General features: G+C 39.3%; 1 protein-coding gene across 3 annotated transcripts in view; it reads right to left on the reverse strand.

Moving 5' to 3' along the window:
• pbxip1b (pre-B-cell leukemia homeobox interacting protein 1b) overlaps nucleotides 1-22,271 on the reverse strand; it is a 35,652-nt gene extending 13,381 nt beyond the window's left edge. Inside the window, exons 1-6 of one of the 3 annotated variants that reach the window (XM_062992785.1) lie at nucleotides 22,224-22,271; nucleotides 12,657-12,747; nucleotides 11,225-11,341; nucleotides 5,723-6,020; nucleotides 930-1,151; nucleotides 801-824 (exon numbers count right to left, since the gene is read on the reverse strand). In XM_062992785.1, coding sequence (XP_062848855.1) covers nucleotides 801-824; nucleotides 930-1,151; nucleotides 5,723-6,020; nucleotides 11,225-11,341; nucleotides 12,657-12,722 — 727 coding nt within the window. In that variant the 5' untranslated portion in view covers nucleotides 12,723-12,747; nucleotides 22,224-22,271. Of the gene's footprint in view, nucleotides 1-800; nucleotides 825-929; nucleotides 1,152-5,722; nucleotides 6,021-11,224; nucleotides 11,342-12,650; nucleotides 12,748-22,223 lie in introns of all 3 variants that reach the window. The other 2 variants (XM_062992784.1, XM_062992786.1) reach the window with 2 other exon arrangements.
• Between the last annotated feature and the right edge of the window lie 627 nt (nucleotides 22,272-22,898).

The following is a 22,898-nucleotide window of genomic DNA, read 5'->3' on the forward strand; positions in this document are numbered from 1 at the left end:
ATGTTTTTGGTTGGTGGACTATTCTCAGTCCAGCAGTGACAGTGAGATGTTTAAAAACTCCATCAGTGCTGCTGTGTCTTATCCACTCATACCAGCACAACACACACTAACAAACCACCACCATGTCAGTTTTACTGCAGTGCTGAGAATGATCCACCACCCATAATAATACCTGCTCTGTAGTGGTCCTGGGAGAGTCCTGACCATTGAAGAACAGCATGAAAGGGGCTAACAAAGCATACAGAGAAACAGATGGACTACAGTCAGTAATTGTAGAGCTACAAAGTGCTTCTGTATGGTAAGTGGAGCTGATAAAATGGACAGTGAGTGTAGAAACAATGAGGTGGTTTTAATGTTATGGCTGATCAGTGTATATGAGAATACCAGTTGCAATAGACTTGCAAACAAACCAATGTGCATGCATTCAAAATCTTAACCACCCATGCTGCAAATTGTATTGGTTCAAAAGAGAATCTGGCTCCTTAATGATTTTGCAATTCATGTAAAGGGGTTGAGGTCAGGGGCTCTTTGCAGGCCTCTAGAGTTTCTCCTGTCTTTATAGACCATGCTATTTGAACAGTGGCACAGTCCCACAGTCAAGCAGGAAAAAACGGCTGCCAAGAAGTTGGCAGATAAAATTTATTTTATATGCCTGTTAGCAAAAGGTGTGGCTGAATCACCAAAACTCAATCATTAGAAAGGAAAAGGGGGGTGAACACACTTGAGGTAGACGCAGAAGTAAAATTAAGCTTCTACACATACAACAAACACACACACACACACACACACACATAACCTACCATCATCCAGATCGATGAACACACCTGCAGAATAATAAACCTCCATCTCAGAAAGCCTTCAACTCAGCTATCAAATATTCATTTGTAATAATTAAAAGTACACCACATTAATACCTACACGACACTCACCTGAGAAAAATACAGTGCCCAGTCCTAGGAGAATAAGGGCTCCAAAAATGCACTTGTTCAAAGAGAAGCCAATATCTACTTCTCTTCGTGGTGGCCTGAACTGTTCCTCCTCCTCTTCCTCCTCCTCATCATCTCGATGATCCAGAGAGCTTACAAGAGAGATGTTTCTCTTCCTCAGTCCATCATCCTTGTCTTTCTTCTCTTCGACGTCTGGTTTAAACTCTGCACAGAAAATGCACTGTCGTGTTTATCATTTATGATGCACTAATCTGCCATACTAATTAAAACATGTATAGTACTTAGTGGTTTGAAACAGAGCCAGACTACTTTCTTTGGACTGATAATAAAAGCTGTCAAAATGAAGTCATTAATGCAAAGCACCAGCAGCGAGCAGCCTAAATCATGCACGCTAAATCTTGTGCGGACCTCTAGGGGGCAGTACAAGGTTATCTTTTGTTCTAAACTTTAAAACGAGAAAAAGAACACATCTGGGAAATTTTTGTTTAAGGATAGAACAAAGTGCTTGGTAGGACAGTTAGCATTTAATATTTTAAGTGACCCACATTACATCCACAGTTTTTCTGTTTTGCACTGTACATTCTGGTCCCACTGTGGTTTACAAGATGTAACATAAAGCCTCCACAAGGGGGCATACACGTACACATTTATTTTGTGTTTCTGTGCTGCAAAAATTATTAGTATTTTTCACTGTGAACCCTTTTTTGGCTTGCGACCCTTTAAGATAGTCGACTGAGTGTGTGTGTTTATACATTCAAATGATTTGGAAACTGCTTGTTTTGCTGCACTTGAAGAGCCCAGATAAACAGCTCTACTACTAGCATGCAAACTGCTGAAGCAATGTGCTCATTTTTATAATAAAATAAATCTTGGATTTGTTTTTGGACGCCTGGTGTGATGGAACTCCAGTGACTTATGCTGAGCCCTGACATTAGCTTTATTGAACACCTTTGGGATGAACTAGAGCATAGACTGTGAGCCTGAACTTCGCCTGACACCAGATATGCTTATTTGACTGAATGGGTACAAATTCACAATGAAGACCTTCAAAATTCTTCCGGGAAGAGGCAGCCAAGATTTGGCTGTAAATAGGGCTAGGAGGGCATATTAATGCCTATTGTTTAAGAATATGATGTCAATCGAGCTTATGGGTGGCACAGTGGGAAGCACGGTTGCCTCACAGCAAAAAGGTCCTGGGGTCAATTCCCAGGTCTGGGTCCTTTCTGTGTAGAGTTTGCATGTTCTCCCCGTGTCTGTGTGGGTTCTTCTCTGGGAGCTCTGGTTTTCTCCCACAGTCCAAAGACATGCAGTCAGGTTAATTGGAGATACAGAACTGCCCATGACGGTGTTTGACATTTGACTTGAACTGATGAATCTTGTGTAACCAGTAATTACCTGTCCTGTCATGAATGTAATCAAAGAGTGTAAAACATGATGTTAAAATTCTAATAAATAAACCATCAAGCTTACTGCCAGGTGCCCATATAACTTTGGCTGTATAGTACATCTTTGTTCTATTGCTATGACTACAACATTTGCAAATTGAGGCTATGAGCTTACAGAGATTGAGGCTTTTGCTAGATTTGTTCTATTTTGGGAATTCCCCATGGTTATGGAATATGGAGTAGTGTGCGCTGCAGCTGTCGTTCCACATCCAGCAGACATCCAGGTTTCTATCTCCAGTGGCTAAGATCTAGGGATGCACTGATACCACGTTAACCCTTCTGATACAACACTAGATCCTTACTAAACTCCAATACCACCTCTCCAATACCACGCATAGAAATCTGGATATCAACTTTTACTGGTTGAATAAGTAAACACTTTGGTCAGGTATTCCTAGCTCCAAAGTTATCTGGACTATTTTCTATACTTTTTATATTTTCAATACTATTTTCTATACTATACAAAATGTTAGGTTAAAAGCCTTGTGAAAGGCCGAACAATGGCAACTCAGGCAGAGGTTGGTCCTGACCGCTTACTATTAATGAGTTCATATCACATTTGAGTTTTCAGTTTTATACCCTGAAATGGTTTCTGAGGGGAACATTTTTACCCACCTGAGGTAAAGCCTGCAAGTTAGAGACTGCCATGTCAACAATGCCACTCCAGCTAGATATGACAGGAATCTGCCATGTCTGCACTAAAAATGTCCAGAACTCACTATTATTACTTAAACTGACAGACTTATCTTTTTCTTTTGTAAAAAGAAACGTTTGTATATACACTGATCAGCCATAACATTAAAACCACCTCATTGTTTCTACACTCACTGTCCATTTTATCAGCTCCACTTACCATATAGAAGCACTTTGTAGTTCTACAATTACTGACTGTAGTCAATCTGTTTCTCTGCATGCTTTGTTAGCCCCATTTCATGCTGTTCTACAATGGTCAGGACTCAGTGGACAGTGAGTGTAGAAACAAGAATGTGGTTTTAATGTTATGGCTGATCGGTGTATGGTTTGTTTAAATATTATTCAAATTATTCTCCAGATCACCAATGGTGGATGGGTCACCGTTGAGTCTGGTTTCTTTATTTTAAATTTAAAGGAAGTTTTTCCTTGCCACTGTCACCCTTGGCTTGCTCAATAAAGGGTTTTTGGTTTGTCAGTCCTGGATGCTGTAAATTTGCTTTAAGATGTCTACTGTAAAGCAAGTATACTATACAAATAAATTTGACTTGACTTGAGCCAGCAACCTTCCAAATACTAGTCCAGTACCTTGACAGTTCAGTTACCAATGCAGTAAAAAAATGGTTGTTTCAATAGTCAGTCATACTGTTTCTAAAAGTGTATGTGCAGACCTCTAGGGGGTAGTACAGTATTATCTTCTGTTCTTAACAAGAAAAAAGAACATTTCTAGAATTTTTTTTGTTTAAAGAGAGAGAAAAAAAAGTTGGTAGGACAGTTAGTATGTAAGATAGTTATGATTTGAAAACTGCTTGTTTTGCTGCCTACAAAGAGCCCAGATAAACAGCTCTATTACTAACATGCAAACTGATGTAGCAATCCGTTCATTTTCTTTGAACGGGGGCAGTTAAGCTCAGCAGTTAAGACTCTAGACTGCTAATAGGAAAGTTGTAAATTTAAGCCCATGGCTTTGCCAAGCGTTTCCTTTGAGCCCCTTGAGCAAAACACTAAACTCTGAATGGTTTAGCTGAACTGCAGGTTGCTTTGGTATAAAGTATCTGCCGAATGCATTAATGCAAATGTAAACCAGTTTGCAATCAGCACCGATTTTCTTCACAATGCATTGCATGTCTGCTTAAATTGAACGACTTGCTTGGCTAAACTAGACCGATGGTCTGTTAAATGTTTGAACAGTGATGCTGTCGGATGCTGATACATCATAGTAAATTTACAGATGTTTGATTGTTCATGCTAATTATCCAGTGAAACACCCTAGCTGCATTCGCCTTTGTGTTGTTTACAAACTGCATGTACACTTTACAGGCAAAAGTATTGGGACACCCATTCTAATGTTTAAAGTTGTGTGTTTCAGCCACAATTATTTAAAAGGGAATTCTATGCTCCCAACGTTGCAGCAACAGTTTAGGGAAGATCCCTTTCATGTTTGGGCATGACTTTGCCCCTGTGCATAAAGAAAGGTCTATAAGGTTTAAAGAAACTGCCTGCACAGAGCTCTGACCTCAGCCCCACTAAACAGCTTTGTAATTAACTGGAACATCAGTTGAGGATTTCCTGATTAACACCAGCGCCCAGCCATACACATGCATTTTTGACTAAATTAATACAAATTTTCAGAGAGAGGTTGTAATAGCTAAAAAAAATTACTTATAGATCACTACTTTTACACTATTTGTTTTTAAAATGAGAAGTCTAACAAGCTCATGGTCAGCTGTCCAAATACTTATAGCCATAGGGGGTAGCTTGTATAAGATGGCAGTTGTCAATCCACAGGACTCCAAATATGCAGACAGGTGATAAATGAAAGAAAATGGAAAAAAAAAAACACAGTTTAAGTGCATATGCTTCCAGAAATGATCAATATAATAGAATTTCTAATTGACAGAGGCATGGAAAGTGGATGCCACAGCAAAAAGGGTCCTGAGGTCCTACTGTCAGTGAAGAGTTTTTATTTATGTGCAGAATGACTGGCTACTTAAAACTCCCAAATATGGATGAGACTGGTGTCATGGTTAGTGTGTATTCTTACCCTGCAGCCAGTGTTATAGGGTGGCGTCTGACCAACCTCAACCCTTATCCGAATTAATTGGTTAATGAAAATGAATGAATGAAATGGCATGGCAAAATATAACAGCAATGGCTCATTAAAAGCTAGGGTTTATTATTGGGACACTGATGGTAGGAGCTTCAATCACAAAAGAAACCTGATCTAATGAGTACTGTTTCATGGGTTCACTGCAGATATCAGTACAAAGCTTTGAGAACTGGCAGTAAATAGTGGGAGCAGTGAAGATTTTACAATAGTATTGCAATAAAGCACATCTGAGGGCAAACTAATATTCACTGATTGGTTTCCTAAGTGTGCAGCCACGATGTACACACGCTAGCGGAGTAACTAGATGGCCATGTCATACTTCAGTGCAGCAAATGCAGAACAGATCAAGCTGTCTGGTTCTATTAAACCATGCAACTACTGAGCACTCAGTTCCAGACCTGACAATCAGCTTCACTCTCCATTATGTTCACCAACCAAAACTTAAGAAGGTAAAAACCAAAACATTAAAAACAATAATAAAAAAAACATTCCAATAATTTGATTTACTTGTAAACCGTTGCATTACCCACCTTCTGTCAGAATCTTCTTCGGCACATACTTCTCTTCATCTTGTAAAAACCCCTCACCATCCAGAGAGGCTGCAGGTACTGAAGTACATTTAGATGAAGGGCTTATGTGTGTATAGGTGTCAGAGAATTGATCTGATTCTAGAGTAGCTTTGCTTGCATGGCTGTCACCGTCGGCTTCTTGCTCCTCTAGGTCGGAGCTTAGAGAGGTCAGGTTATCGATGTGACCGGGGCCGCTGGCTGCTGTGTCCTCTTCAATGTGTGTACCGGCAGCAACTTCACTGTTCTCCAGAGGTGCCACCTGGTAAGCAACATGCAGCATTATTACTACTAGATACAAAGTTTTAATATGTGCATGTGAATGCTTGTTTTAACACAATAAAGCGTGTCCAATTTTTACCCTATTGCATTATGCTTTCTCTCTACTGGTGCTGACCCCCACCCCGACATGTGTGCAGTAGCCAACTGCATCTTTTCACCTGCAGGAGGCGAGTTCATATGCGGATCAGCTTTGTGCACGGAGAGCCACACCCTGATTGCATTATCCCTCAACTCTGTGCAGACCCCAATCAGCCAGAAGAGGTCTTAATTGCATCAGTTGTGAAGTCCCTATCCGGCTTTTCCCTCCCTGTATAAACCAATCGTTGTTCATATAGCCACCCAGCCCAGCCGGATGGCAGAACAGAGATTCGATGTGATGTATTCGAAATCCCAGCTCTGGTGTAATTGTTTATGTTATATTTTTACACAAATATAAAATAATTCCCATTGTTTTATGGTCTGTCTGTGGCAAAATATTTTATTTTTATACTGATTTTAAATTTTCAGTTCAGTTACCAGCTCCTCTTCTGCTCTCCTCTCCTCCTCCTTTTGTCTGATGGCTCCATCCTCAGCACCCTTCTCTCATCCCTTCTCTGCACATGCTCAGACCATTTTAATCTCACCTCCCTAACTTTGTCTCCAGAATATCCTAACTGTCCTGTCTTCAATAAACTCGTTCATAATCTAAAATCGCACATCTTAATCATGCAATACTACTGTTTCACCAGCAGGTGTCGACAGACAAAAACTAAAATGTCAAGTGTAGAATAGTCTAGAAAGTCTAAAGAAAATGTCGAGTATTTTTGACTAAATGTGTGCAGAAAAGAAGTAAGATTTAAATATAAATAAACTCTGTTGGAATTAAATAAGATTTCAGCGCAAAACATAAGATATATGCCTCCTACAGGCGGACCTCAAAGTTATGACGGCATTAAAAGCGGCTGTGTCTCACATTATACACTACTTTACTAAATAAGATGCCTAATTAGTGCACTTCTCTTGGTTTAATTACACACTATGTAGGACTTAAGATACAGTTTGGGATGCAGCCAGACAATCACCTATAAATGTGTAACGTGTACGTGTGTAAAAAAAAAAACACCAGATGGCATTTTAATTTAGTGTGAAGTTGTTTGCTTGTATCCAAGTAGAACAAGACGGTAAAACAAAATATACATTTTTGTAAGATATAAACTGCAGACTGCACTGTTTCATTATAAGTAATCTCTGTACAGGAGGTCAAAGTAAATAAAGGTGTAGCCAAGTTAAATGGTGTCACGCTACCCATAGGAAGACATGCAAAATACTCCACAACAGTGCATCAAAGCACCTTCAGTGGAACGAAAGCAAATATAAAGTCTATTTCTGTAACATTTAAGACTTGGCTTGCTTGAGTCGAGGTCTTTCAGTTACTCTTGCAGTGTTGTGGCCTGTTTTTAAGAAAGTGTGGGCATGCACAGCACTGTTTCAACAGCGTTTAAAGCCAGTCTTGCTATGGCGTTCTCTAAACACAAATCTCGTTAAGAAAAGGCAGCGAGGCAGCTTGCCTCATTAGTAGAAGGTGGCGAGCTGGCACAGCAGGTAATGTGTGTGCTGGACAGCTCCAGGATACCGGCCTTTATTCACTCTGTGAGTTGTGTGGCATATACAATAAATTCAAAATGTATTTATTACTTATTGTAATGTGGAATTGATTTTGAATGGCTTATTGGCATTTTTACTGATCAAGATACACTAAATCTCCCATAATAAAGTGAAAACATGTCTTTGAGTTTGGCTCCTTTGTGGCTTCTGCGATGCAAAAAGTCTGCATTATGGAGTGCTACAGAGATGCCACAATCTGATCATGTTTTAGTCCTAACAATGCAATGTAAATTGTAGGCCTTTACAGACCCAGTGGTGTGTGTTTAAAAAAATATGTAAGTCACTCTGGATAAGAGTGTCTGCTTAATGCCAATAATGTAAATATCCAATTTATTATAAATTCTAACTGCAACAGGTAAACTTCAAAAATAAAATAATTAATAACCTCAAAAATAATTGAAGCAAACCGAATGTACCTGACCACAATTTGGCCACAGCAAAGGGTCAGAGATTTGAGTTTTTAATTTATATGAATTCTTCAAAAACATGTGTTTACTTTGTCATTATGAACAATTAAGTACAGATGTGTAAAAATGGCAATTCTATCCATGCAAAATCAAATTTATGACACAATGATGTGTGCAAAAACTTTCTAAATCCACTGTCTGTGTACATTTATATTTGCTGCTGTATATATATGTATATATATATATATATATATATATATATATATATATATATATATATATATATATATTAGGGCTGTCAAACGATTAAAAATTTTAATCGCGATTAATCTCAGAATTTCATATAGTTAATCGTGATTAATCGCATTTAAAAAAAATCTGTGTAAATGTTATAGAAAACAAGGATTTTTAAGTGAAATGTTACAATTAAAATGGTGAACACATTTTATGCTATATGTTCTTATGTTAAAAACTGCTGGGACAAGAGAAAACTGTAAGGGAGTTTTATTCACTCACATACTAGGCAGTAATACTATCCAGCAGAGACCCTTGACTTCGTATAAATGTCAGATTGTAGGTTAAAATTTCTCCATCAGCAAACATTGTAGATCAGCGGTGCTTTAGGTGGGATAAGGCGTAGTTATTGTAACAGACTTTTCTGTGGTTGTATTGTGACAATGGTTTGATGGACGTTTCTACACGAAGTGAGTGTGTTTTGACCCTTTTGGGCTTCCATAGTTCATGGACTAACGTGCTTGACTCAGCTTTCCGGTATTTGGTACCGTAACAGAATAAGTAAAAAAAAAGTGTTCTGCTCCCGACAACTTGTGAATATAGCGTGTATTTATTTCTTTATTAAGAAAGTGCATCCCTACAACGCTCGGTTACATTATGATAACAAACCGCAAATGAAAAACGGTGGCAAGTCCGACATTAAAACGTTTGTTCTACCAGTCAAGTTTTAACATGAACTAGAATTTGCGTTAACGGCACTATTTTTTTAAATCGCGTTAAATTGAAATCGCGTTAATGCGTTATTATCGCGTTAACTTCGACAGCCCTAATATATATATACATACATACATACATATATATACACATGCAGTATATATGTATGTGTATATATATATATATATACAGTGTATCACAGAAGTGAGTACACCCCTCACATTTCTGCAGATATTTAAGTATATCTTTTCATGGGACAACACTGACAAAATGACACTTTGACACAATGAAAAGTAGTCTGTGTGCAGCTTATATAACAGTGTAAATTTATTCTTCCCTCAAAATAACTCAATATACAGCCATTAATGTCTAAACCACCGGCAACAAAAGTGAGTACACCCCTAAGAGACTACACCCCTAAATGTCCAAATTGAGCACTGCTTGTCATTTTCCCTCCAAAATGTCATGTGATTTGTTAGTGTTACTAGGTCTCAGGTGTGCATAGGGAGCAGGTGTGTTCAATTTAGTAGTACAGCTCTCACACTCTCTCATACTGGTCACTGAAAGTTCCAACATGGCACCTCATGGCAAAGAACTCTCTGAGGATCTTAAAAGACGAATTGTTGCGCTACGTGAAGATGGCCAAGGCTACAAGAAGATTGCCAACACCCTGAAACTGAGCTGCAGCACAGTGGCCAAGATCATCCAGCGTTTTAAAAGAGCAGGGTCCACTCAGAACAGACCTCGCGTTGGTCGTCCAAAGAAGCTGAGTGCACGTGCTCAGCGTCACATCCAACTGCTGTCTTTGAAAGATAGGTGCAGGAGTGCTGTCAGCATTACTGCAGAGATTGAAAAGGTGGGGGGTCAGCCTGTCAGTGCTCAGACCATACGCCGCACACTACATCAAATTGGTCTGCATGGCTGTCACCCCAGAAGGAAGCCTCTTCTGAAGTCTCTACACAAGAAAGCCCGCAAACAGTTTGCTGAAGACATGTCAACAAAGGACATGGATTACTGGAACCATGTCCTATGGTCTGATGAGACCAAGATTAATTTGTTTGGTTCAGATGGTCTCAAGCATGTGTGGCGGCAATCAGGTGAGGAGTACAAAGATAAGTGTGTCATGCCTACAGTCAAGCATGGTGGTGGGAATGCCATGGTCTGTGGCTGCATGGGTGCAGCAGGTGTTGGGGAGTTACATTTCATTGAGGGACACATGAACTCCAATATGTACTGTGAAATACTGAAGCAGAGCATGATCCCCTCCCTCCGGAAACTGGGTCGCAGGGCAGTGTTCCAGCATGATAATGACCCCAAACACACCTCTAAGACGACCACTGCTTTATTGAAGAGGCTGAGGGTAAAGGTGATGGACTGGCCAAGCATGTCTCCAGACCTAAACCCAATAGAACATCTTTGGGGCATCCTCAAGCGGAAGGTGGAGGAGCGCAAAGTCTCGAATATCCGCCAGCTCCGTGATGTCGTCATGGAGGAGTGGAAAAGCATTCCAGTGGCAACCTGTGAAGCTCTGGTAAACTCCATGCCCAGGAGAGTTAAGGCAGTTCTGGGAAATAATGGTGGCCACACAAAATATTGACACTTCAGGAACTTTCACTAAGGGGTGTACTCACTTTTGTTGCCGGTGGTTTAGACATTAATGGCTGTATATTGAGTTATTTTGAGGGAAGAATAAATTTACACTGTTATATAAGCTGCACACAGACTACTTTTCATTGTGTCAGTGTCATTTTGTCAGTGTTGTCCCATGAAAAGATATACTTAAATATCTGCAGAAATGTGAGGGGTGTACTCACTTTTGTGATACACTGTATATATATATATATATATATATATATATATATATATATATATATATATATATATATGTGTGTGTGTGTGTGTGTGTGTGTGTGTGTGTGTGTGTGTGTGTGTGTAGAAGATTGACATTACATTGACATGACAGTCAGTGTCTGTCTAAAAGCAAAAACAGCAGCTGGAGGAGGCTCAGCAATTGTTTTAAGTAAACAGCTTTTTTTGCTCAGAGATGTTCAGTTTTCCTTCTTTTTGTTCTTTAATAGGGCAAACTACCTTTTAAAATTCATCATGCACAGCAACAGATTCATTCTAAATGTTTTGTATAACTACTTTCTTGGGACAGGGTTAACATGACATGACAAATGCAGACCTGAGGTGGTTCAGCAGTGTGAGGTTGAGTCTCTCTGAGCTCTGATTTTTGAGGAAAAGTTGGTTCTGCTTGGAGATCTTCTGTTTGGAGTTCAGCCTGACCTTCTACACCAGACTCCTACATTAGAAGACAAAACTTCTCAGACTATTTACACAGTATGACAGTGTCAAATATCTAAACATTGCTTAAGAGAATTTTTCGCACAGAGAGAAGTGGCTATGTGAAAAAAAACAATAATGGAGAAAGATTATACAAATCAATCATGGTAAAGCTATAGCATTTTCCAGTATATAGTATGACCAAAACAGCAATGAACTGTATGAAATAAGATATTTTGTGGTTTTATTTCCAGAGATTATTGGCCTGGAATTACTCAGATCATTTTTTTTTTACCCTATTCACAGCCCAATCTGATTATGTAAATATTCACCTATGCAGTCAGATGACCTCTGACACTTACACAAAACCCCTTTCTGACCTAGGAGGGCTGTAGCACATGCCTTCTTTAACATGCTGCTTTATTTACCTGCCAGATGCGAATTCGTACAGAGAACCACAATGCATTTGGAATAACCCTATGCCCTAATTTTCTATTTCCAACCTTTTCCCCCCAATTTGTTTCCCTAATCTAGTTGTGTCCAATTGCCCTGATTGCATCCTCCACTGATTCAATCCTCCACCGTTGACTGAGAATGCTTCTCAACTGACACACGCCCCCTGCCGACACGTGCTCAGTACAGATTGCATTTTTCACCTGCACGAGTCGAGTTCATATATACCGATCAGCACTGTGCACAGAGAGCTACACCCTGATCAGCATTATTCCTCAGCCCTGTGCAAACGCCATCAAACGTCATAATCGCACCAGTTATAGGGACCCATGAATCGACTTGTCCCTAACCCTATGAAAACAAGCCAATCGTTGTTCATGCAGCCGCCCAGCCCAGCCGGATGGCAGAGCTAAGTTTCGATATGATGTATTCGAAAACCCAGCTCTGGTGAGCTAGCGTAATTTACCGCTGCGCCTCCTGAGCGGCACTCTTTGTATTTCTTCACCACCGTACCACACTTTCATTAGACACTAAGAATTTGTCCTTCTTTTACTCGGATATTGCTAATTATGTGCTTTAAGTGCCTAACAGGACAAGGGAATTAATGGAGGTAACCTTATTTCTCTTGGTCTCTAGTCTTCAAAACAGAATTTCCCAAGCCCAGTGACATGAGCTTAACCTGATACCTTTTATCCAACTCCTCAACTAATTATCAAACCCTTTATGAGCTGGATCAGGTGTCACTCTAGTGTTTTGGCAGATGGAAACATTATACATGGCTATATTATAATAAAAGTAGAGCTAGACATTTTACCCCCAGCCACTGATAATTCCCAACAAAGCTGCCAGCTATACATAACTAACAGATCACTCACCTTTACCTCTGGAGCAAGAATGGTCCAGCTGTTGCTGTTGGTGCTATTGGTGCTGCTGTTAATCTCAGCCATCGCCACAGATGGCCTAGTTCAGCAACTGCAACACAAAAAGCCTTTTCAGTCGCTAAGGTCAGGATCAGACAGCACATCAGATTCATTTCCATGCTCCACTGCTTATTTGAATGTGATGGATTATTTGTTAACATGATAAGAAGGAGCCTTGTTTATTGATGCAAATCATGAGTAGAAAACAAGAGGGACTGTCAAGCATTTGATGTAATCAAAAATTAAATGTAAAAGTCCAAAAGTATGTGAACACATGAACTGTACGTGTTGTTGAACACGATTGACCTCCATATAGCCATAAAAACCTTTTTTGCTCTGGTTGTCTGAGAACGTTGGGTAAAACCCTTGTTTGCTATCAATATTCCTGTCTATTGAAGGTGCTGGATGGGTTTGAAGACAAGGTACAGGGCAGTCAGGTTTTTTTACCATCAAACTCTGCAAACCAATTGGAACAGGATGGGCTATGCTTTGGCCATGGTGGTGTTGTTATACTTAAACAGACTTAAAATGTTTCCAGGCATTTATAATAAAAACAAAAAAAATTCTCTAAATTACCAGGGTATTCTACTACTGGTAGGTACTAATGGTTCTGCTTCAAATAGCAGTACATAGTGACAAGGGCAATATGGCAAAAAAGGTTTCACAGCTAAATGGGAGTCAGTAGGTCTATACTTTTTGAGGAAGCCCTGTAACAGATTGGTGTACTACCCAGGGTATTCGGGCCTTGCGCCCAGTGTTTCCCGGTGGAACCAGACCAGTAACAACCCAGACCAGCATGAAGCAGTTGATGAGAATGACATTTCTGAGGTATACATCTGGCAATATGGATTTTTAGAAGTTGTCCATACAAACAGGCATGTAATACCACTAAGTGTAGGGACAAATTTCTACCAGTAGACACTTTCTTTATTAGTACAATGTTAAAACTCACAGCCACTCAGGTGGCGCAGCGGTAAAATACGCTAGCACACCAGAGCTGGGTTTTCGAATACATCGTATCAAAACTCAGCTCTGCCACCCGGCTGGGCGGGGTGGCTGCATGAACAACGATTGTCTGTTAGTCATAGGGTTAGGGACAAGCCGAATCATGGGTCCTCATAACTGGTGCAATTACGACCCCTGCTGGCTGATTGATGGCGTCTGCACAGGGCTGGAGAATAATGCTGATCAGGGTGTGGCTCTCTGTGCACAGTGCTGATCGGTATATATGAACTCGACTCGTGCAGTTGAAAAATGCAGTCTGTACTGAGCATGTGTCGGAGGGGGTGTGTCAGTAGGGATGTAACAATACACTAACCAGGATGCAATGCAATTCACAATACTGGATTCACAACACGATTTTTTAAGCTAAAATTGAAGACAAATAAGTGTCCTTTTATTATTTCTCTTAAAAAATATTTTATATTTTATTTATCTAAAATAATGACTGTCCATTCATTTCTGAGGTAGGTACAAACTATGTAAAAAAAATTTAAAAACCCTGAATTTGGCAACCAGGCGTATAGCGCCAGTGACTTCAACCAGGCGAGGTGTATACCGCCAGTGCCCTCTGCTGTTTAAAGTGAATATCGATTCATTTTACATGTCAAATGGATTTAAATCATGGAATTTTTGAATCGTTATTAACTGTCTTGTGGTGAATCGTTAATCCCTAGTCCTCAGTCAGCGGTGGAGGGTTGAATCAGTGAAGGATGCAATCGGGGTAAATGGATACGACTACATTAGGGGAGAAAAATTGGGGGGAAGAGGTTGGAAAAATAAAAAAAAATAAAAAAATGTTAAAACTCACTAAGCTCTTCACTATGACCCCCTCTACTGCCAATGTTTCTCAACAGAGACTGCAGGATAAATGACCGTATGCTTGACATTGGTCAGCATGGGTAGGCTTAAAATAGCAGAACCCAGTCATTAGAAAAACTGTTTACATATTTTTGGCCATGTAATGTTTACATGATGTCTAGGATGGAAAAAAAACTCTGAGTGGCTCCCTCAGGATGCACAGATGCTGGGAATGCTTATCCACTTCATAAGTAATCCACATTGTGCCAAAGGCTACACTGGCCTTCCTTCCATCAACCAAATGGTTTGGCACAGACCTGCGTAACTAAGGGGGTCACAGACAGTGTAAAAAAGGGTTTCAAGGCGGAAACGGAAAACTCATGGCAACATCAAAACAAAAAGCTGGTGTTGCCGCTTAGACTTTGAATACTACTGAGAAAAGTAGAAACGGAAGGCTTGACAACTTGTCCTACTAGGTCAAAGTCTTTATAGCATTCAAGATTTAAACAGAAATTATCCTGATATTCAAAGACTCTTTAAAAAAAAAAGTCTAAATGAATTAAACTAGAAAAAGGAAAACAAATCTCATGCACACTTCAGAAAATATAATGATGGAAAAAAACACTATTTTAAAGAAACAGCCTGGGAACTGTGTGACACACTTAAAATTACATTAATGATCCTAATGATCTATTTTTTCTCGTCACAGTAATTTGGGCCTGCTAATATATACTCTCCCATGAGAGATTAGCCAATGTAGCTTTGGGCTGTGATGAAAACCAGGATACAGTGGAAATAGATAAGAACTATAAATAGGACTGAAAGAAAGACTGTCCTCCTAGGGAGGAGAGGGGAGGGTAAATTAGATATACCTGTTTAATAGAATAAAAAGGAGGACAAATAATAATGAAAAAGGTAATGTGAACGTATTATACTATACTTTAACCCGATTGAACACTTTTGGGATGAACTGGAATGTTGATTGTGACCGTTGCCTTCTCGTCAAACATCAGTGCCTGACCTTAAATTTTTTCTGTCAATTAATTGGGCACCAATTCCTACAGAACCATTTAAAATTCTGCTCAAAACTGTGGAGGCTGTTATAGCTGCAAATAGATGTCAAGTCTATAATAATGATGGACTAGGATCCTCCTGGTGGCTGTAAAACTCAGATTTAGCTGTCAGAAGTCCAGATGGCGTAAGCAGCTCAGGTGGCACACTCGTTGGTTCGAAACTCAGCTCTGCCATCCGGCTAGGCTGTGCGGCTACACAAACAACGATTGGCTTGTTGTTCATACAGGGTGGGAGCCGGAGCAGGGACCTCATAACTGATGCAATTACTAACAATTACGACCTCTGCTGGCTCTTTGATGGCACCTGCACAGAGTCGAGGACTAATGCGTTCATCAGGGTGTGGCTCTCCGTACACAAAGCTGATCCACAAATTAACTGAGGTGAAAAGATGCAGTCGGCTACTGCGCATGTGTCAGAGGGGGCGTGTGACAAACCTCAATCAGGAGTGAAGATCAGCATCGGTAGAGAGGAAGCGTATTGCACTCGGGTAATTGGAACTAGATTGGGAGGAAAATTGGGAAAAATGCAAAAAAAAAAAAAGTCCAGATGACGTAGCATGAAGAATTACTCCGGAGTTTGAATCTTCATTGCTCTCAATTCCAATAGCAATGTGCTTTACATCGTTTCAGTCAGAAATTGGCACTGCATCATGGATCATGGAAATCCTTTCCATCCACCCAATCCATTGCTTTTAAGGGAGGTTTGGAGCTGAATGAGTTGCAGCTGAGATCAGTGGTCTAGTGGTTCTGTTCTGTGAGCTGTCTGACCTTGACAACTGAGCTGTTCTTGCCCTCCAACTGTTTCTACGTCAGTTTTTAAATTTCACATTTGTTTCCAAAAATATGCTGTTTTTTAATGAAATCTATTTCTGCAGCTACACAAGCAACACAATAAAATGATGCACCACCACTCCTTTAGGCTTAACTTTCTAGCTTGTCTATCATATAAGGGTTTTGTTTAACTTTTCTTGGATAGTAGCTTTTTTGTTTGTTTGTTTTAAGGATCTTCCTTTGGCTTACACAGCCCCCTTTATCTGTAATTATTAAGAACATTTTGGACGGGTGCTTAGATTTTTTTTTTAAACTTTGACCTTGTTTGACATTGTAGGCATCGTCTAGCTCGTCCAGGTGGCACAGCGGGATATTCCACTAGCACACCAGCGCCGAGATTCTGAACTCCTCGATTTGAAACTCGGCGTTGCCACCTGTCGGCTGAGCGCCATCTGGCGGGCATAATTGGCAGTGCCTGCAGCAGATACTAACTGGCCACCGTATCTGCAGGGGACGACAACCGGACTATTTGTGGGTGGGATCAAAAAAGACGCATGTGCAGAATGCGTAAGCAGCGACATGCTCTCCTCGGATGCAATCAGGTATCCCTCAGCAGTGGAAGACAAATTTACTGCGCTAAATCGGGAGGAAAATGGGTTGTGTTTAATTTTCCCTTCAGAAACCAATGAAGTGTGTATTTTGGCTTCAGGTGCTCAAACTTTTGCACATGAATTTATGTGTGCATATTATTAGCATCTGCATTTTACTTTAATTGCCAAATTGCCTTGAATTTATCTTAATGTTTATTGACAATGTTGTTCATCTAATATGTTGTTCTGTTCTATTCTTCTGTTATCCAACTGTCTACATCCACTACACTTGCATATGCTATGTAGACAGCCCTGTTTACTCAAGGGTTTGTATATTTCAGCCACCAAGTCCCAACAAGTGCATAAGATTAAACATTCAGTCATGAAGTCTACTTAGTTAAACATTGGCAGTAGAACGGGTTATTCTACCTATCTTTTCAATAAGTCTGTTTGGTCATTTTTTATCCTGCAAGAGCTGCCCTGGTCAATTGCAACAGATGTCACTGTGCAGGGAAAATATCTTAACAAAGCATCAGCTTAGCTTCAAAGTGGTTTGTCATATAAGCTGACTACAAACCAGAACAGGAAGTTAAAGTGCTAAAGTACATCACACGAGCTACAGCAACTAATCGAGAAAACTGGTAAAAATTGGCAAGAACAAGCAGCAACAAATTTCACTGTCTATTATTTGGTCTGTTGTTTTTTTTCATATGAACATGGCTAAATATAAAACCGCTGAATAACGGAATGCTAAATTCAATCCTAGTTTGAAAGTGCACTACATACAACTAGGAAAATGGTACAAGCAAAGTCCTCCAAAAGGTATTTTGTCCATGTAGGGCATTTAAGATGTTAAAAGACGTTCACTTACAATTGTGACTGTATACAATCCAAGCAATTGAGAGTCAAGGCCTTGCTCAAGGGCCCAACAGCAGCAACCTGGCACATTTGTGGCTTGAAACAGCAACCTTCTGATTACTAGTCAATAGGGATGTAACGATACACTCTACCCATGATGCAATACGATTCACGATACTGGGTTCACGATACGATACGAAACAAAGTTTCCTTTTATTATTTCTCTTTTAAAAAAATAAAATAAAATACTGTATTTGTGCTTATCTTTTATTCATCTAAATAATGAATGCGCTTTTATTTCTGAGGTAGGTACAAACTATGCCAAATAATGCTTATAGTGTAAAATAAACTGAAATGAAATTTTAAAACAAATCCAACATTATATAAATAAATGAATAATACATGAATAATAGAAATAAAGAAAGTATCCTCACATAAATAAATTTGGCTGGAATATTTCGACCCTGGCAACCGTGTAATTACGTCAACTAGGTGAGGTGAATAGCAACAGTGCCCTCTGCTGTTTAAAGTGAATATCAATTCATCTTAAATGAATAACCGATTGGAATCGTGGCACATGTGCACCGATTTTTAACTGTCTTGTGGTGCATCGTTACATCCCTACTAGTCAAGTACCTTAACTGTTGAATATTGTGTTAAACTCAATTTTGTCTTACACTGCTGAGAGATACCAGATTGCATCCGAGGAGAGAACGTCGCTGTACACGCCTCTTCCAACACGTGCACAGCCCTCCTCTTCTCGCCCCTGCATTCTGCACAGGCGTCTCTTCCGCCAATCAGGGTCCTTACACAGAGAATGAAGACCCACTCACCCACACATAGTCCGGCCCCCACCCTGCAGATTCGGTGGCCAATAAGTATCTGCTGCAGGCACTGCCAATTATGTCCGCTAGAAGGCGCCCAGCCAAACGGTGGAAACTTGGTGCTGGTGTGCCAGCGAAATATCCCGCTGTGCCACCTGGGTGCCCTTTATAGCAGATTTATGTTCACATTTATCTATCATACCAAATTAGAAAATACTTTCACATGTTAGTCTGGCTAAAACATTTGTTTATAGGTGGGTGAATATGGTCATGAATCTGGCAAACGTTTCTCTCTTCAAAACATAAGTCATGCCACAAAGCCAAATGTGTTTCATAATGCCATGTTAAACAAGTGATACATTTAGAGGCAGTAGAATGTGCACCATATTACAGTTTATAATAATAGGTTTTGGGGGAAAATGTTGGCAGGTTTGGTGTAAACACAATTTGGTCATATGGTGTAATTCGTTGGCTATATATTCTACAAGAACAGTCTGTGAGATGGAGCTCTTCCAGCTGTACATTCTCTTGTAAATGCTCTACCAATGTAGAGCGAGTGTAGTTAACAAGTGGTTCACTTCTACCACCCACACCAAGAAAATCGTTGAGAGACTCTTCAAAACTTTTCGCTGATCAGTAACTATTACTATACATAGTAGGCAATTATATATGGTGAGTACTAGTGGTCAAAGGACACAAGACCACAAAGACTGAAGTTAAGACCACCAATACTCCCTGAAAAACTTAAAAAAAGAGGGGAAAATCCTAGAACAGTCAAAGGAATCACAAATTGCCATGGGTTCCCCTGATTTACTAATCCAGATAGAATAGGGCTTTTGATTGAATTTGAAACAAAGATCCCTGGAGAGAATGTAAAGCTGACATAGTTGTTAGTTCTACTGATGGAGACAACAGTTTTGAAAGATGCAAAAGGTAAGTGTGAAATATCCACCTCAAAATCAACATTTAGTGTAGTCATTAACTGATATCTTAGCAGTCTAATTATATTTTGAAGCAAGTTACAAATGTCATGTTTTAGAGCAGACTCTGAGAGACAAAAGCTTCTACCCTGTGATATAATGGACTTCAATTATTTAGAAATGTTCCAGGATGGTGTAACTCAGGCCGTCTCGCTCCAGGTTTCCCACTTGCATAAAAAGGTGACCATACATGGTAAAAGTTTGTCTTAACTTGGGTCTGCTGGAACAAGAGGTACCACTTCAGCTGCTAAATTGCACAATCCCAAATATTTTTACATAAGAGAACTGGATACTGTATGAAACAATGACACCCAATAAAGATTTAAATGCAAATACTTTGCACTGACCTATAACAATGCAATTAATACTTCCAATATAAATCTGGATGCCTGAACATTTAATGTTTGAATAACCTTGTAAGTCTCTATTGTGTTAACTATGTGATAGTTAGAATTATTTGTACACTTGTTCATTCATGTAACTATCCAGCAAATCATGTAAGTATCCATCAATTCATATCAAACATCAAAAGGGAAGAAATGTGATCTTAGTGACTTCGATTGTGCCATGAATGTTGGTGCCAGATGTGCTGGTAAAAATTTACTTTAAAAATTGCTGGTCTGGAATTTTCAAACACAACTGTCATAAGGGTTTCTACCAAATGCTACAAAAAAAGATGTGAGCAGTAGTTTTAACCCTGAAGCCCCTTTTATTTTAAGAGCTCAATTAAAACAGTCAGTTAAAACTGGGTGCAAGGCAGGAATACCCTAGTCAAGGTGCCAATTTATCACATGGCTTCATTCCCTACCAGATATATCCAATAACGTCTGTATAGATGCCTAGCCAGCTGATAGCACCACTGAGATTCTAACCCAGATGTCAGCAGTGATGGGCTAGCATACTACACATCAAAATTCTTCAGCGTATTTATACTTTAAATGGACACCCCTCACCCATTGCTAAAAGGTGTATAAAATCAATTGTATTGAATTAGATGCTTCTTTTTCATGTTCCAGCATAATTGTGACCTTGTGCACAAAACTAGTTTGGTGTGAAGGAGATCCAGTGGTCTGCACAGAGCTCTGACCTCGACCACACCAACCACCTTTAGGATCAGAATGTTGATTCCGAGCCAGGATTCTCATCCAACCTCAGTGAGTCACAACTGTTGTGAATAGTCTTTGTAAAATGGAGGTTAATCCAACATAACTACGTGGTTACAACCCCTACGGTGTTTTATTTGACTTTACCAGCAATACAGTGCAATACAGTGGTCATGACTTTGTTATTACCTTTACTAAATTTGAGGTGGTAACATTGTCATGACCACCAATGTCATGAAACTTTTACATTCTGTGTTATGAAGTAAAAACATATGGTACCAATGTGTCATCTTAACAACACTACAGACTCTACATATATTTTACTGACTCAAACCTAGCCATACTTGCATTATGATAACAACAGTTTTACAATAGAGATGGTGACACTTAAATAATTAAATAAATGTGGCGATTAAAGGGGGTAGTAACTCAATACAATTTATTTGTTTCAGTTATTCAATGACCTGTTTTTTTAATGAAATGTACTTCATAGTTTTAATTATAGGCACTTAAGACAAAACATGTAGTTTATTTTTGAGTAGTTTTACAACCATCAAAGGTGGAAATGTCAAAATTAGTGGTAGTTACATTGTTGTGACCATGTAATTACGTTTGCTAGGACTATCTAGGATATAAGAGAGAAGCTCTTATTAGCTCTTAAGAATTTTTTTTAGTGATGCAATGAATGATCTTTTTAATACCTAAAATATTTGTTTTGTAATAAAGTATTTTTAACACAAATTTATAACCTAGGGACGTAAAAGTTCCCCCAATTGAAGAATCACCCAGTTACTGTATAAAGTCGCATAACAAAGTTGTTACAATTCCTAAATGTGTTTTAAATGTTAAAATGTGTGGTGGTAAATTGTGTTTGCACTTGGACCAATGAAGCCATTTGGGACTCACCCAATGTGTCATCTTATGCAAACAGCACAGGCTCTGCATCTCTTTCCCGACTCCAACGTATCCAGGCTGAATACCAAATGCTTCATTATACCCTGTATATGTGCACTACGTTTGATATACGTTTTAACGCTTTGTCTAGTGCACTACATTATTCAATAAGTGCTTATTGCAATCCATCCAATGTGTCACTGCACGAACAGATGCAAACGCATTTGACTGCAATAAGTACAACTTTAAACGTGTGCATAAATAATACAAAACAATTTAAACACATATTTGCGTGTTAGATATGAAGCTTTAAAACAAACTTGAGAAAGGTCCTGACCCTAAGCGTGTAAAACAGCGTGAAGCATAACAAACGTAGGCTGAATACCAAATGTTTTCTACATGCCTGTATAGGTTCGCTGTGTATGATAAATAATAACAACCTATACACACTAGATAGTACACTTCATATACACCATCGTGTGATTTAGAACCATACCTTACACAGAGCTTTGCACATTATGCGGAAACAAAAGAAAGTTTGCGGATATGCAAAAGTCTCAAATGTGGTTAAAACGAACTTGTTCTGCTAATCTGTGCCATGTTTGTAAGTAAATACTGCAGCTACTAGATCTTACCTCAAGTCTCCAAAGCTTATCGACGCCAAAGATTCTCCTTTCTTTGAGTATGACAGTTTAAACATACTTTCAAGCTGTTTCTAGCTCTCTTTTAGCCTTCACTGCGGTCCACCAATCACAGTCGTGATTTTCCGAACGCCCCGCCTTCACAGACAACAGGCCACCAATCACAAATCGGCATGGCCCATGCTTTAGTCAGAATGATTGACGTTTGCAGGTGCCATTAACAGCTGGTTTAATCCCAATCTCTCCATGATGCATGTACATTGATTTTGTAACATCACTGCATATGGAACAAATTAATTACATCTGTATAGTAATGTAGGTTTATTAACTGCTCAATATACAGTGACAAATTAAAAGAACAGCCTAAAGTGAGACCCCAGAGGAGCTCCATTATGCTTTGACTAAGACTCTGCCAGTAACTGTACTAATGGACTTAATTCTTATTAAATATATTCCTTAAATCTTATTAAATATATTTCCACAATTTGTACAATGGTAATGAAGATGGATACTGCTGTCTAACTCATTGCTCGAGAATCAGACCAAATTTTGATAACCCAAATGTCTTTAAAATTGTTCAGTACACAGAGGAATTGTAGATGCCCACATTGAATCAGATGCCCACCTAGTTTTGGCCATATACTGTATATGGTAGCTGTCCCTGAACTA

The sequence above is a fragment of the Trichomycterus rosablanca genome, chromosome 3, assembly GCF_030014385.1.
Source record: "Trichomycterus rosablanca isolate fTriRos1 chromosome 3, fTriRos1.hap1, whole genome shotgun sequence".
Taxonomy (NCBI): domain Eukaryota; kingdom Metazoa; phylum Chordata; class Actinopteri; order Siluriformes; family Trichomycteridae; genus Trichomycterus; species Trichomycterus rosablanca.